This window comes from Suricata suricatta, chromosome 4 (genome assembly GCF_006229205.1).
Source record: "Suricata suricatta isolate VVHF042 chromosome 4, meerkat_22Aug2017_6uvM2_HiC, whole genome shotgun sequence".
Taxonomy (NCBI): domain Eukaryota; kingdom Metazoa; phylum Chordata; class Mammalia; order Carnivora; family Herpestidae; genus Suricata; species Suricata suricatta.
Window position 1 is genome coordinate 105791252 of NC_043703.1, and position 16390 is coordinate 105807641.

At 38.0% G+C, this 16390-nt stretch overlaps 1 protein-coding gene and 1 long non-coding RNA gene across 2 annotated transcripts in view; both read left to right on the forward strand.

Annotated features, from left to right (window-relative positions):
* The first annotated feature begins 2532 nt into the window (after positions 1-2532).
* LOC115289850 lies at positions 2533-8792 on the forward strand. Its single transcript, XR_003907834.1, has 2 exons — positions 2533-4561; positions 6876-8792. It is a non-coding gene; the product is annotated as an uncharacterized LOC115289850 (long non-coding RNA).
* Positions 8793-12172: 3380 nt separating this feature from the next.
* KIAA1841 (KIAA1841 ortholog) overlaps positions 12173-16390 on the forward strand; it is a 63218-nt gene continuing 59000 nt past the window's right edge. Inside the window, exons 1-2 of the mRNA XM_029937432.1 lie at positions 12173-12282; positions 15535-15693. Coding sequence (XP_029793292.1) covers positions 15544-15693 — 150 coding nt within the window. The 5' untranslated portion in view covers positions 12173-12282; positions 15535-15543. The remainder of the gene's footprint in view (positions 12283-15534; positions 15694-16390) is intronic.

Genomic DNA, 16390 nt, shown 5'->3' on the forward strand with positions numbered 1-16390 from the left:
TCCAGTCTTGGGTTTGCTTTAGGCAGTAATATATTTTTACCTACTAACAATTGATACTTTTACCTTTCATTGTATTTTTAAAAATTCATCTTGAAAAGGTCTTAAAAAGGTCACTAAAAACATGGTTCTAGAGTGATATTTAGTATAGTTTTTCCTGCTTATAGTAAAAAAGGCTGAAATTTTTCTTTCTTACAGATTATTTCCATTTCTTCTAAGGATTGCAGAACATTTTATCCCTTTACAATATGACTAATTTTCATCCTGGATAAATCAGAATATATGAAAGATTTACTTTCTTTTTCTCCAGCCAAGACTAAAATCCTTTGAATTTACACTTACAGTATAATCACTTCCAGCAGTAATTATTTAAATCTTTTCATGGATTCTCTGCTTTTCCCTTGTATAATTACTTTTTAAATTTCATATTCAGGCTGTTCTGTAAACATTGAAAACGTCACAAAGCATACACATTCTTTCAGATTTAGTTTCTACTACTGAGACTAAATATGCAATGCCGTTTACTATATGACTTGTTTTTTGTTTAATAATGACTTTAAATGCAGTTAAGTTTCAGTACACTGAATATTTCCCCACAAAATTGGAAAATCCAAATGCTGTGAATATACTACAAAATAATACTTTCAGGAATTCAGGTGTACAAAAATACATTTACAGATATTTGCTGAAAACCTGAGACTAGTTGATAAAGATTTTGATTTAGTATTTTCATCTTTTGATAGACTTTATGTTCAAGTGAGTAAATTCTAGAACAGTTCACACTAAAACATAATTTCCAAAATGTACTCAGCATAGAATTTTACTAATGTCTTTTTGGGAGCCTCTCTTTTGAAATGACAGTATAATAAGTAACATAATTTAAACATATACTTTATAATACAAATATTGATCCTGTGCAGACAAAAAAAAAGATAGTAAAATTTATTTATCTTAGGCCTGTTTTTCAAACACCAAGATATTATTTAGTCTTCAAATTGAGATGAAGTTCCTTGTATATTATTTTCTATTTGTGTTCTATAATTAGAGGTTCTGCTATTGTTAGAGTAACTTGAGATTTTGTCCTTGAAACAATTTTTGATAAAAGAAATTATTAAATTTGGTGTTGAAACATATAAATTGGGGGTGGTTGGGTGGCTCAATCTGCTAAGCATCCAGCTTTGGCTCAGGTCAAGATCTCACAGTTCATGAGTTTGAGCCTTGTGTCAGGCTCTCTGCTGTCAGCACAGAACCTACTTTGGATCCTCTGTCTCATTCTCTCTCTGCCCCTCCCCTGCTCTGTCTCTCAAAAATAAACATTAAAAAAAATTTTAAGGAAACATCTAAATTGATTGCTAGAAGTCAAGTCAAGTAGGGGTGAAATGCTGAGTCAGCATTAGGAGAGCATCTGTGATTATTAAAGGTGCGTAGGAAGAAGAGCATAGCACAGAATGAATGACAAAAACAATTTCACTTTTCTTAGGGTATTTGTTTTTTGGTTAAGTATGCCAAATTGCAATATACATTATCTGACTGATAAATATTTGTGTCTGAAAATTCTTTTTCAATTAGAATTCTGTAAAAGGAATTTAGAAAAAGGAAATTTTGTAGCCTTTTTTATCATGACAGTTTTAGTATAATTTTTTAGTTGAGATTAAATGTAATGTTCACAGATATAATATTATTTTTAGGAACTTATTTAAGGAATACTACTTTACAGAAATTACTAACTGAAACCAAAACATTTTCAATTAAATAGAACAATAAACACAAGTTACAGTAAGTAAACGGATTTCATTTAAAATTTTTTTCTATTTTATCAGTTTAGAAAGGAAAAAGGAGGACTATAAATTTTAATGTTTTAACATTTTATTTAGGTACTTGATTCAGTCTCTCATTATGTCAAAATTATATGTTTACTTGAATATGGCTGTCCTTTATCTTCTGCTTTCTTTGATGGAAAAAAGAACAGAAATTGCTCTTCAGTTAAAACTTCATTTTTAATAGATTGTGAAGTTACTTTTACTGGACAAATAAAAATATATGAAACTTGGTTGACATTTTTTGAAGATAAACTGTTAACTCTTTGCAGGTTGAAATTAATATAAAAATCTCTTTTTCTTCATATCATTGTGTATATTAACTACTGCAAAGCAATTTGTCCTATTTCCTTGTGATTTAAAGAAAAATATCAGATTTACATTTATATAAAAACACACCTAAAAGTTTATAAATACAAGGCCACAAATCCAGGTTTTGGGAGACCTATTTGATAATCTGGTTACCACTATGAACTTACTGTAAGATTTAACTCACATTATTTTTCAGTTTCCTCTCTAATAAGATGGGGGATACCTGCTACATCAGTCTCACGTGAAGAGTACTCTTTAAAAAATGTAAAGCAGGGGCACCTTAGTGCCTGAGTCAGTTAAGCATCCAATTTTGGCTCCAGTCACGATCTCCCAGTTTGTGGGTGTGAGCCCTGTGTTGTGCTCTGTGCTGACTCAGAGCATGGAGTCTGCTTTGGATTCTGTGTATCCCTCTCTCTCTGCCCTTAACCCACTCACTCTGTCTCTCCCTCTCAAAAATAAACATTTAAAAATATGTAAAGTATAGACAAAAGTATGATGTTACAGCAAGTATATGTTTTGTAAATTTTTCTGTATATATTGGAACTTTTTACATTCTGTAAAAATGTCACAAAGGATTTATATCCATCTAGAATTTCAGAATTGCATATGCTTAATTAAAAATCAAAATTCACTTGTACTTATAACTTTGCCTAAAATGCAATTTAAAATTATTTTGCTGAATACTAGAATGGCCTAACTTAGAAAAACACATTGGAATATTTATTAAACACAGGAAATGTTTTTTTTCAGCATTGCCTTAAAATGTTATTTCATATTAGTTTTTTATTGAGCTTCTCTTATTGGGAGAATGAACTATTTCTTTTAAACTCAGCAAATGCATGAATCCTGTAGGCTACTTACCATATTATGCTTTATGAATAGTTTTTCACAGTTAAATAATGTTTAACCTAAGCCTTAATGTTTCTGCTCATGTAAAATAAGTGTTTTGGTTTGTAAGGATCTCAGGTGTTCAGAATTGAGTCAGTCATTGATCATACTCTTTATTAACAACACCAGTATCATTGATCTAGGAAGGGTACACTTTTGTTCTGTTTTATTTCACCTTTTTTTCTTCCTCTCCTACCTGCAATTCCATACTTCTTACTCCCTACTATATTTAATGTTTATCCTTCCAAGCCATTGTCCAAATTTGGGGTATATTTCCTTGAAAAACTATATATGTGTTTTAACTATATATTTACTATGTGTTCTTTATAAATGATAGTGTGGTATGAATCTCATTTTGCTTCTTTCATAAAATATTGGGTTTTATGACCTATTCATGTTACCTTTCTATAATGTGCTTCTGACTGGTGCATAATATTCTACTGCATCCACATGCCACAGCTGATCTTTTCCTCTAGTCACAGATACTTAAGCTGTTCTCAGCTGTGCCTCTTTCTACAAACTTGTACATGTCTTCCTATGAAATTGCCCTGTAGTCTTTATGGGGTATATGCCCTAGAGTAGAATGCCTTGGGTTGGGGGTATATGCATATTTAATTTCAGTTAAGTAATGCTGAACTGTTCTCAGGAATGGTTGCACCATTTTACACTTGGACCATTCAAGACATGAGGGTTACATTTTATCTACATCTTCAGCACCACTTGATATATATGATTTTTTTGTGTATCTGATATATGTGAAACTTTTTTTGTCTTAATCTGCATTGTCTGATGACTAATAAGGATAGGCATATGCTTTTTAGTCATTCTAGTTTTCTGTTCTTTGGAGAATACTATATTGTACTTATAATTTGCCCTTTTTTCTATTAGGTTTTTTACTTTCTCGCTGATGATATAGTACAAGAAATATTCTATAGCTTCTAGACATGTTATTGTCAGGTTCAGACATTGGAAATAACTTAGTCTTGTCATTTGTTAATTCTTGTCTTTGGTGTCCTTCATGGAATAGAAATCTTTGATTTTCCCAATTGTGCTTTTTAGGTCTTGTTCTTCTCAGTTTTATAGTTTTACCATATACATTTAGCTCTTTAGTTTAATTGGAATTTATTTTTGGATATAGTATGTGGTATTAATCTAGCTTTTTTTCCAGCTAGTCATAAAAGGGAGTGGGTTATCAAAACCCCTTCTCTCTAGGTAGTGGGGAAATGATTTTGTTTTTACCTCCTCCTTAGCACAATTTCCTTGGATATCTGTTAAATTAAGATAAATATGGAATGCCAGCTGCTTACCCAGCAACATTTTTGTATTGTACCAAAAACAAAAAACACAGGCTTTGAGAATTCTCTGAGTAAGGGAAGACTGTAACTGAGCTTGTTCCTCATTGCAGAGACCTGGAACCTACCATCAGGGATTTTTACAAGATAGTGGTTCCTGTGGCACGTGAGGCTTGCCTAAGGAGAATGCCCTCCTCTATATGATCTATTTACTGTGGTATATCCTGCCAAGCTAAGTAGCCTTTGTGCTGAGCTGTATCCTTTTGGGTCTCCTGAGTGTGAACATCTACTGGGCATGCAGAGTAGGACTGTAGTCCATTTTTCTAACCATTACCTAACAATCCATATTCCCCCATTTCATTACATACCACATCCCCAGAAACATGAAACTTTGAGGCCATGTTCTATTCGTATATGTTCATTCCTTTCTTTCCCAGGACAACACTGTCTTTCTTACTGTTACTTTGTAAAATGTCCTAATATATGATAGGTGAATCTATTTTGTCCTACTTTGTGAAAATTACCTTAGCTGTTTGTGGATTTATATTCTGTTTAAGTTATAGCATCAATTTATCAAGTTCCCTTTAAAAAAAAATAGCTGCTGAGATTTTGATTGGAATTACATTGAATTTAAAGTTTAATTTAGAAAAAAATGATAAGGTTAAATCATCCCATTCATGAACATAATTTCTCCATTTCTTCAGGACATTATGTGTATGTGTCTGTTGGTTTTTTTTGCTTGTTGTTTTGCTGTTTCTAGGGACTTTATAAATTATGTTGCCATTGACAGTGGTGTCCTATTACTTTTGGTACAGAGAAATGTACTGAAATGGGTATGTTGATTTTGTATTTGCAGCTTTAAAGAATGCTTATTAGTTCTAATATTGATTCTCTTGGGTTGTCCATGTAAATGCAAGTGCAAATAATGACAGTCTTATCTCTTCCTTTAGCATCCTTGAACTTATCATTCTCTTTATTTTGGCCAAGTTGCCCATCTGTTTTTGACAGTGGCTGTGGTTGCAGGCATTTTTATTTTTTTCTACCTCAGATTCTAAAGTTGCTCTATTAAATGTGATATTTGCTGTGAGAGTTATGCTAGTCTTTTATCTAAAGAAGTTCCCTTTTATTGCTGTTTCAAATCTGCATTTGTTTAGATTGTCTTTTGATTTTTGACCCTAGTAATAGTAGTATGATAAATAACATTGATTTTCTGATATCAAACCGTTCTTGCATTCCTCTTGATACTATTTTTTCCAATGAAATAATTTGTTTTACCAAAAATATATATATAAATGAGTGTGAAAGATGATGAATACAAAAATGAGGTATTAGCAGGGCACCTGGGTGGCTCATTTGGTTAAGTGTCTGACTCTTGATCTCAGCTCAGGTCTTGATCTCAGGGTCATACATTCAAACCCCACTTTGGGCTCTGTGCTGGGCATGAAGCCTACTTAAAAAAAAAAATGTACTAGCATGCAGAAACCTAGCTGTATATCGAAGGCAATATTGCTGCTGTTTGCTAAGGTGTCCCAGGAAAAGATAAACTGAAAAGAGGCACGGATCATAGTCTGGCTTCAGTTTACAAGAACCTTTTCTGGAGAAGTCGTTGGGCAAGGTCCCGAGCAAATCTTGGGAAACATAAGGTTATCCATAGTATATTTTGGAAAGTGCCAACCACAAGAACGGAGTATCTGCCTGTAACACAGTCCAGGGGAGTGGGCTGCTTAGGCTTTTCTGCTTTTAAGTTCCCTGTGACCATCCTTCAGCTCTCAGGAGCAAATCACTTGTGTGTTCCCAAATGATCCAGGGAACAGGGCTTGAAGGAAAAGAGCAAGGTCTTCATCACCACGCACTTTAGCTAATCACATACAGCTAATAATCTGGGCCAGGCCTCCCCAGGCTCTCTCATATAAAAAAATAAGCTGTAACAGAAGGCAATACTATATTCCTCAAGTCCTTCTGCATCTGAGAACTGGTGGTTCTCTTTGTTTCAAGGTTTCCATTTTCCTACATGGTCTTTTTTTTTCCCCCTGTTGTATATCTTTGTCTTTCATGATAAATATTTTTCTCAGGTTTCTGCTGAATTTTGGTTGCCTGTTTATGTCCAAGAGACCATGGTCATGTGGCTGCCTCAGTCGACAGAGTATGTGACTCTTGATCTCAGGATCTTATGAGTTCAAGCCCCGCATTGGGCATAGAACTTACTAAAAATAATAATAATACTTCCATGTATTAGGGAATTATATTAGATTGAAAAGTACATTAGATTGAATTTGTATTTTTATTTTATGTTTTATTTTTAAGTAGTCTCTGCACTCAAGTTAGGGCTTGAACCTACAACCCAGAGATCAAGAGTCCCATGATCTGCCAACTAAACCAGCCAGGTGCCCCTGAACTTATATTTTAAATTTATGTTTGCTTTTCTATGGGGTGGGGGGGTCTCTTTGCTATTTCTAAGTGAACTATGTTTAAAATCTCCATTTGATAGCTTCTTATGGCTTTATCAGTTTATATTTCATAAATTTCTGCTACCTTACTACAAGTTTTGTACTTAACCGTTTTTTTATAGATTACATTTTTTTCTTCAGGTTTTTCTTGTTTTTTTGTTTTTTCTTTTTAATTTTTTGCTGCAGAAAGCTTTATGGGTGAGCCTTGCGAAGAGATACTCCCCCAGCAGCCTGGGGGCCATCCCCCCTGCAGGGGTGAGTCATGGTCGCCCGTCTTCTTGATCCCCTTCTCATCTTGGTCCTCCAGGAAGTCACAGAGATGGGGGGCTGCGTGGGCGGAACCCAGGGCACACAGAGCCAAAAGGGCCTGGTTCAGGTTCTCCAGAGCTGGGGTGGCTTGTGTGGTGTCCAGGGTTTTATTACACTCATCCTGGAACAGCTTCTGCCTGATCCTGGTCCTGGAAGAGGTGCAGCTGCCTGGCTGATTTGGCATCTTCTGGGGACACTCAGCACCCTCACACTTCTCGGCCAACATGTGGAAGTGGCCCAGGCCCTCCAGATCCCCATTGTCACTGTAGGTGTTGCTTTCCGCAACCCTCGGGCCAAGGAGTGACAACTAAGAAAGAGCCAAGGAATGACAAGAAAGACGCAGACACAATAAAGACACAGACACACAAGAAACTTTATGCAGCATCTCCTCTCCAGTCAAACTGGGCTTATTTATTGTCTCAACTACCCATCCTCTCAGTTCCGGTTCCCAGGGGCCTGTTGCCAAGTTCCTGCTCCGTATCAGCAAGTAACCCTATGCTTGGAAGTAGTCTTGTTTGCACGTAGGCTCCCTTGGCTTTTCATTTGTTACTCTGTCAGCACCCTGGCTCTTTTGCAAGCACGGATGTCCCAGAGCAGAAGATATCTCACCGCCAGGGACAGTCAACCCAAAACAGGCCCACAGTTAGAGACGGTCAGCCTGGGACAGGCCCTTCAGTCAGAATAGAAGCCCAGAGAGAGGTAGGTGTAGGAGGCCTGCAGATACGTGTTGACCGGGCAGTTGATGCCCCCTCCACCTTAGTGAAATAATTCTGAGGAACCCAGGAAGCTCACGGTTGATAGGTAATAATAAGCTAAGCTCAAATTAGGATGTTGGCCAGTCACAGAGCCAGAGGATGCCCGACAAGATGGCTCCGAAGGTTGTGACTGGAAAAAAGGTTGGAGGGTGGTCGGGAGGCTGGTAGCACGGGCGTCCCTGCTTCTGTCCGTCTAGACACTGTTGAAGCAAGAGACAGATCCACGGGGACCGCCAGGTGCGTTTCCTCTTCTTTAGGTTTGAAAGCTATACGTTTCTATTTTTTTCTTGTTGTGGTTACTTCTAACCCCTAATTATGTTTATTTTTCTCTACCAGTGTTTAAAGTTTTCAACATTGAAGTCTTATAAGCAGACAAGAATGTTGGCATGCTATCATCCTCCTTGCTTTCTCCTCCAGACACTGCTCCCTGTGGGTCCCTTGCCCCTATTCCTTCACCAATGTTGGTATCACTTGAAGTTTTAGTCTAGATTCTTATGGTTAATTTTTCATACTTAATATTCACCTAGTTGAAGAAATAACTTATTTGAAGTTAACTATTTTTCCTTCCTATATGTTTTATACATTCACATATTTTTAACTATGAAACGAGTAAAATCTCATGGTTTTTTAAAAAAATCAAATTGTGATTTAAAAAAAAAGGGACGTAGTTTCTGCCTCACTCCAGATTCCCAGAAGCTTTTTTGCATTTAGCTTTTTTGCTACTCTGTTTTTACCGTATTTCTAAATAATGTGCTCATCCTGTATTTCTTACCAATTTTAGAGGTTCTCTCCTCCCCAATCCCCATGGAGAATTTGACTGCCTCACACTACTATCCCACATTTCCTCTGCAGCCATTTCAGATTCAGAGATAGACATTTTGTGTCAAGATTGGCAAACAGCCATGCCTGTTCTGGAGCACCCACCTTTAGTGTAATTTGAGAGAGAAATAAACTTTTATTGTGTTTAAGCCACTATATTTTGGTTCTCTTTGTTAAAACAACTTAGTCTGTACTAAAACTGATAGAGGGATGAGCTTATGAACATAAAGGGGTTAGATTTGATGAGGAGGGGGAAGTAGATGGAAGTCTCAGATAAAATTATCCATTCTGCATAAAAGGCCTCAAGAAGAAACATCTGTACAATGCCAAAGGTTCTTCCTTGAGCAAAGGTCATTGAACCCAAGAGTTGATTGTTTGACTTCGGTCAAGTCACTTGAACTTTCTTTTACCTTGCAATACAAAGATTGAAGAAGTCCATCTATCAAGGATTCTTTCTTCCTCTGTCATTCTGTAAACGGATATTGTTCTTGAAAAGACTAGAAAGTGATGAGAAAAGCTTCAAACATTAAATTCCTGAATTGATCATTTAGAGATGGCATAGCAGTATATGGATCAACAGCAAGAGCAAATGTTGTGATGGGGTCCAGGAGTAAAGCTCTGTTCTATTTCCGCTTGCAAACTGGTTGATTCTTAACTGACTTCATTTCTTTTTATTGAACCTTGCTAAAAGCAAAGAGTGTCAGCCAATATAAACTTACATTTTGACCTTTTCTAAACTACTTTCCTCAGAACTGTAGGCTTGATAATCTACCTTCCAAGTTAACACAAGTAACACTTCCCAATACACTTCCAGCCTGCCATATGCTTCTACCTGCCAATGTCATACATTGCTTAGATCTTTGTAATTATAGCATACCCCTTCCAGGGATGAAGTTTTCCCTTTTAGGGACTACACCAAGCTTCTGCAACAAACGGACCAAAAAAAATAGATAATTAAAGGGCGCCTGGGTGGCTCAGTTGCTTAAGCCTCCGGCTTCGGCTCAGGTCAGATTTCACATTCGTGGGTTTGAGCCCCGCGTCAGGCTCTGTGCTGACAGCTAGCTCAGAGCCTGGAGCCTGCTTTCGGTTCTGTGTCTCCTTCTCTCTCTTCCCCTCCCCCTCTCATGCTCTGTCTCTCTCTGTATCAAAAATAAATAAAATATTTGAAAAAATAGATAATTAAAGAAAGATAAACACTTTTTCTCATGTAACAGTCTAGGGCCTGTTAGGCAGCTTCTCTTCATAAGGTAATTAAATTCATGGCCAAGTTTCCTTCTGTTATTGCGCTTGAAGTTTCATGAGTCCTTTTTTTTTAAAATAACATTTACTTTTTTTTTAAGTTAATTTATTTGGAGACAGAGAGCACGTGCTTGTATGAGAGAGAGAAAATCCCAAGGAGGCTCCACACTTAGTGGGCCTGATGCAAGCCTGAACCCACAAACCATGAGATCATGACCTGAGCCAAAATCAAGAGTTGGACACTCAGTTGACTGAGCTACCCAGGTTCCCCTCTCATGAGTTCTTCTAATCCTCATGGTTTAAACTGGCTTGCCACCACAACTGAGTTCAAGCCTAGGAGAAAGAAAAGTCAAAGGCAAGTAAGAGAAATAGCTTCTCTTTAAGAATTTACAGCCCAGTCAGTGAAGTGTCTGACTTCGGCTCAGGTCATGATCTCATAGTTCCTGAGTTCAAACCCCGCATCAGGCTCTGTGCTGGCAGCTCAGAGCCTGGAGCCTGCTTCAGATTCTGTGTCTCTCTGCCCCTTCCCCACTCATGCTCTTTCTCTCTCCCTCTCTCAAAAATAAACATTTTTAAAAAGTTAACTAAATACAGAGCTTGCCTAGCTTCAGTGTCTCCTAGGAATAAAAATAGTAAAAATAAGTTGATAGTAACAATAGCAAAAAGTCAGAGTTGATACAATTGGAAAAAACTCCTGACAGCCACTCAGTCATCAGATCTTATTATAGTAATTTACTCATTTGGATAGAGCTTTATTTTTTCTGTCCTTTCTAACATTTAGTTTTGGTCCTCAAACTAGACTAATTGCAAGTGAAAAGTAAAAGTAACTGACACAGAGGCACCTGAGTGGCTCAGTCAGTTAGGCCTCTGACTTGGGCTCAGGTCATGACCTCACAGTTAGTGGGTTTAAGCCCCACATTGGGCTCTGCTATCAGCACAGAGGCTTATTTGGATCATCTGTCACCCTTTCTCTCTGTCTCTCTCCCTCAAACATTAAACCATATTTATAAAAAATAAAAATGGTTAAAAGAAAGATTAATTTGGTCTGTTCTATAGTTTTCATTTGAGTGAATAATTTTAAGGTTCTTAGTAAGTTAAAACGTTGAGGTTTTACTTGATAATAAATTAAGATTAAATTCATTGGCTGCCTAACAAGTTAAAACTAAAGCTAAAGTCAACTAATTAATATATTGGTATAAAATAAGGCCTGTAGATGTCTGTGCTTTTTAACTTGTGGCAAAACGGGATATTTAAAACTGATTTAAAAGCTGCTTTGTACTTAATTGATTCAGAAGTTTACCATTCTAAAAAAGGTTTTGATTACTAAGCCCTTAATGGGAAAATAAGATTTCTAAGAGTTGATAGTCTGCTAAGTGTAATTTATAAATGCTATAACTGCTCAAATATATGTGCAGTTCCTAAAGTCTTAATGTTTTAATATAAAATCATTATTCAACACCTTTAACAATCAAAAAAAGAAAAGAAATAAAAATGAAAAAATTGACATGGGGGGCACCTTTATGGCTCAGACCGTTAAGCATGGGACTCGATTTTGGCTCAGGTTGTGATCTCACTGTTGGGTTGATGAGTTCAAGTCCCATGATAGGCTCTTCGCTAACAGTGCAGAGCCTGTCTCTCTCACAAAATAAATTTTTAAAAAAACTTTTAAAAAGTAATTGACACATAGTAGTATTTACCCCATAAGACTGGAGCCTTATATGTCTTACTTGGTTCCCAATAATAATAGTCACCTCAATAACGTGGAACCTATCAGTGTTCATGAAAACTGAATTTCTACCCCAGAGCTATTTACATTTTTAAGAGACGCCTTCTGATAATAACAATGCTTCACCCAAGGTAACTTCTGGTGTCTTTCTTAATGACACAACCTACCATTCTACCTAACCTAAGCACGTATACCAAAGTGACCTACACCGCAAACTATTTCATCCATTCTTGATCCGTGTTCTTTCATCTCTCCTGTTCCTATTTCCTCTGGAGTCAAGAGTTCCTCACTTAACATCAAGTCAGGAGGAGCTGGTTGCTAAGAAACAAGACGCTGGGTGGTGAGGACGCTGCACTGCGAGGAGCCAGAGAGTGAAAGCGAGAGGGGGAAGGGGAAGGCAAAGGCGCGGCGCAGCGGCCGCTTGCCGCAGCGGCTTCTCTGGCCACCCGCCCCATCCCCGCAGGAGCTCGTTGTTCATTGGTTCCGCCGCTGTGGCGCTGGTCTGTGATTGGTTGGACGGCGTGGAGGCCGGCGGTAGCCTGCGAGCGGGAGGGGCGATGTGTGTGAGTACAGTGGCCAGGCTGGCGGGCCGGGTGGCTGGGGCTTCATGGCGCGAGTGCTGGCGGTGCCGGCCCCTGCAGGAGACGAAGGCGCAGTGAGGGCCACCGCAGCCCCGGGCAGGTGAGCGAGACGTCGAGGGGCCTGGCCTGCCGGCAGGGAACGAAAAATGCGGCAAGGGGCGGTACCGCTGGCAGTCAGCGGCTTCACGCCACGGCCTCCTCCGCCGGGTGGTGCCGGGGTCCCGCTAGCCCAAACGCCCCTGAAGGGGCCTTCCCAGCCCCCAGGTCCCCGCCGCCTGTCCCGCCCGCGCCACCAGCTGTGGGAACCCCGGCGTCTGCCCGCCGGGCCGCGCCCCGTGTCTCTGCCAGCATCTTTCCTCAGCCTTGCCCCGCTGCCCACCCAGCGCCTTTGTCCGCCCCCGACCCTCCCCGCGCCGGGGGAGTTTCTGCCCCTACGAGGAAGGCGGGGACACCAAAGGCTAGGGAACCGTGAGGACGCTCCTCGCTGTGAGCCTCTGCACCCAAGGTTTGCACGGCTTTGATTTGTCCCGGGTTGCAGATGTGATTTTATTTTCTGGTTCATGGTGAAAGCCATCTGCTTTGGTTCTAATTTGTGGTCAGGAAGCCTGGACACAAGGCTTCTCCCCTGGAGCGGGATGACTCTGTTATCTGCCAACCTCAGTTACGCCAAAAGGCCTTTGATCTACCTAGGATACCGGCCCCTTCTTTTGGCGTCTTTCCTCAACCTCAGGAAAAAAGTCGCTGTCTACCAAAGCCTTTTTCTTTTTGGGGGAAAAAAAAAAAAAAAGAAAGAAAACCAGATGCCAGTTGTGGCCTTCTTTTTGGTCTTAATTAATTAACTAGATTGGTTTTATTAAAACAAACCAAGATTGTGGGAATGGGCAGGGGTAGGACATGAAGAGTGTTCTTAAAAATTGTAGTGCATTAAGTAGAACGTTTATTTCTGGTAAATAACACGTTTGACCTTAAGCATTAATTAACATCTGAAAAAATATTTTATAATGAATGGGACTAGATTTAGTAGTAGTGTAATTTGAACTGCAAATTTTTTCTTATTGCCACAGTTTTTGATAAATCTACTTATTTTTCAACAATGTGGTGCACTATGACAACTATTCCAAGAGAATTTATGAGAATATCGTGTGTATTATAAATGAATATCACAATTGAAATATATGCAAAAAAATTTTAAGTATTTGAAATGGACAGTATTTTTGATGAGCAACAAGTGCCAGCATTGCAGGCCATAATAAATATTTTAGAAATTTTAAATGAATATGTGTGGAATTGAAGAAAAGAACAGTACCCAAGTCCTTGCCCTGAATTCTTGATTAGACTGTTTTCTACTGAGATCCGAAGAAATTATAATGAAATACCCTATGTTCTAAAATACATTTCAAATTGTGTGGTATGAAAAGTGATGAAGTGCTAGGCACACAAGTGGAGAGCAATAAAACGCTGTAAAATCTGTACAACTGGGCTCAAAGAAATGTTTTACAGTTATTAAATTGCAGGTGGCCCTTGAAAATGCAGAGGTTGGAGGGCTGACCCATATCCCAGTCAAAAATACTCCTATAATCTTCAACTCCCCCAAAACTTAAGCTCTAATAGCCTACATTGACCATAAACCTGATGACATATATTTTGTATTTGTATTACATACTGTATTTTCACAATAAAGCTAAAAAGAAGAAAATGTTATTAAGAAAATCATAAAGTCAGCTGGGGTGCCTGGGTGGTTCAGTCGATTAAGTGTCCGACTTCAGCTGAGGTCATGATCTCATGGTTTGTGAGTTCAAGCCCTGTGTCAGGCTCTGTGCTGACAGCTTGGAGCCTGGAGCCTGCTTCTGATTCTGTGTCTCCTTCTCTGTCTCTGCCCCTCCACCACTCACACACTCTCTCTCTCTCTCTCACAAAAATAGATAAACATTAAAAAAATTTTTTTAAAAAGAAAATCATAAGGAAGAACAAATACATTTACAGTCCTGTACTGCACTGAAGGAACTGTGTGTGTAAGTGGATCTGTACACTCAAACCTGTGCCATTCAAGGACCAGTTGTACTCAGACTCAGTAAATAACAGCTATTATATATGTTCTTCCTCTGCTCCTCCATCGCTCTCCTCTGCTTTGGCTCTCAGCAAATGATATTAAAATTATCTGTTTGTCTGCTAGTATCCCTCACCAGACCTCAAATTCACTGAGGACAGGGACCATGCCATATTTATTTTTGTATCCACAATGCTTGGCACATAGTTGGGACTCCCTAAATGTTTATTGAACTGCATTTATTTGGGAAGCTTTCTAGAGCCCTTTTTGTTGGTGATTCTGTTGCCTGAAGATATTGGACTCCCTTGGTCCTTGGACATGCCATTCAAGGGCCCCTGGATTGAATTAGAGGATATGACGGGAGGACAGATGGGTGGGGAGCCAGGTGAAGAAGCAAGGGAGGCTTCCACTGTGCAGGAGTGTGTGCGTGTGTGTGGGTGTGGGGAAGGGGGTGCTTTGGCTTTTTATAGTTGATGGCAGGGTTTCTTTGGATGTGTTTAAGGATTAAACCTTATCAGGCCAAAAGTCATGTTTTACCTGAAGGAAAGGAAGAAGACAACTTCAAAATAAAAAAGTTTCTAGAAATAATACTAATTACAATTATTGCTGTAATCTCCCCACTATTTATAACTTATAATCACGCAGCGCAGTAACAATGATTATGCTTATCCTATCATGTCAGGCTATCTTGTTTTTAAATTTCATTTGATTACATTAGTAAAATTTAAATATACTCAGTCTTTATTGTTTGTAGCATGGATAGTCACTCACAGAAGAATAAAAGAAATAATGCCTAGGAAAAATTAAATTATATTTCTTTTAATAAGCTTTTTTTGTTTTGTGTGTGTGTTTGTGTTTTGTTTTGTTGGGTTTTTTTTATAGGTAAACACAATCCATGAATTGCTAATGAAGGTAGAAATCTGGCACACTTACGGATTTTTTTTAAAGGAAGATATATTCAACTTTTCCCCTCGGTGTTTTATTATGAAAATCTTTAAACATATAGCAAAGTCAAAAGAATGTTATAGTGAAACCTGTGTACACAACCACTTGTATTCTACCATAAATATTTTATTATACTTTTTTATCACATAATTTATGTATCTTTCCATCCACGAATTCATAATATTGAAATACTATGACACTGAAGAAATTTGAACAATATATTCTATGTGTATTTTAGGTCACTTTTATTCTTCCTTTATAGATAGCATATAATTCTTAGGAATAAATTGCAACTGATTTTAATGTTCTAAAAACACTTGGATTTCTTATGTAAATAAATCTATTTATCTTTATTTCTAGTTCCAAAAGATGAGTCGTGGATATTCAGAGAACAACAATTTCTTGAACAATAACAACCAAATGGTGTTGGACATGATACTTTATCCATTAATTGGAATCCATCAGACCATCAACTGGGAAAGTGTGGCAAGGCTTGTGCCTGGGTTAACACCCAAAGAGGTAAATAACCATCCCCCCAGATAGCTCCTGGAAGAATCAGAAAAAGTAACCAATTTAAAGAAACAGCTACTGGAGCACATGGGTAGCTCAGTCACTTAAGCATCTGACTCTTGATTTTGGCCCAGGTCATGATCTCATGGTTGGTGGGTTTGAGCCAGGTTCAAGAGTTTAAGCCCCAAGTGGGACTCCATAGTACTGACAGTGCAGAGCCTGCTTTATAGCCTCTGTCCTGCTTTTTCTGACCTTCCCCTGCTTATATGTGAGCTTGCTCACACACTCTCTCTAAAATAAATTAACTTAAAAAAAAAGAAATGTCTACTAAGAAAAAAATTTGAATTTTATATATTCATATGCACAAATACTGAATGTGTGTATGATATGATTTGACTAGATACAAGCTACATAAATTATTATTTATATATATTATCTACCCACCTGGTACAATAACCCACCAGGTAGGTTTAAATTCAACCAATTATTTATATAACAACTGAAAGTTCACTAATAATATCTAAATTTAAGTGACAAAACTGTTACTGGAAAATTATGGGTAGGTAAAATTTTTGTAAATCAAATCATATGTTATGAAATCCTTAATGCTGTGCTTCTCAAATTTGAGTAATGGACAGATCTTTTTAAAGGAAAACCTTGAAAACTCCCAGTGTTGACTTAAATTATTTTTTTAATGTTTATTTTG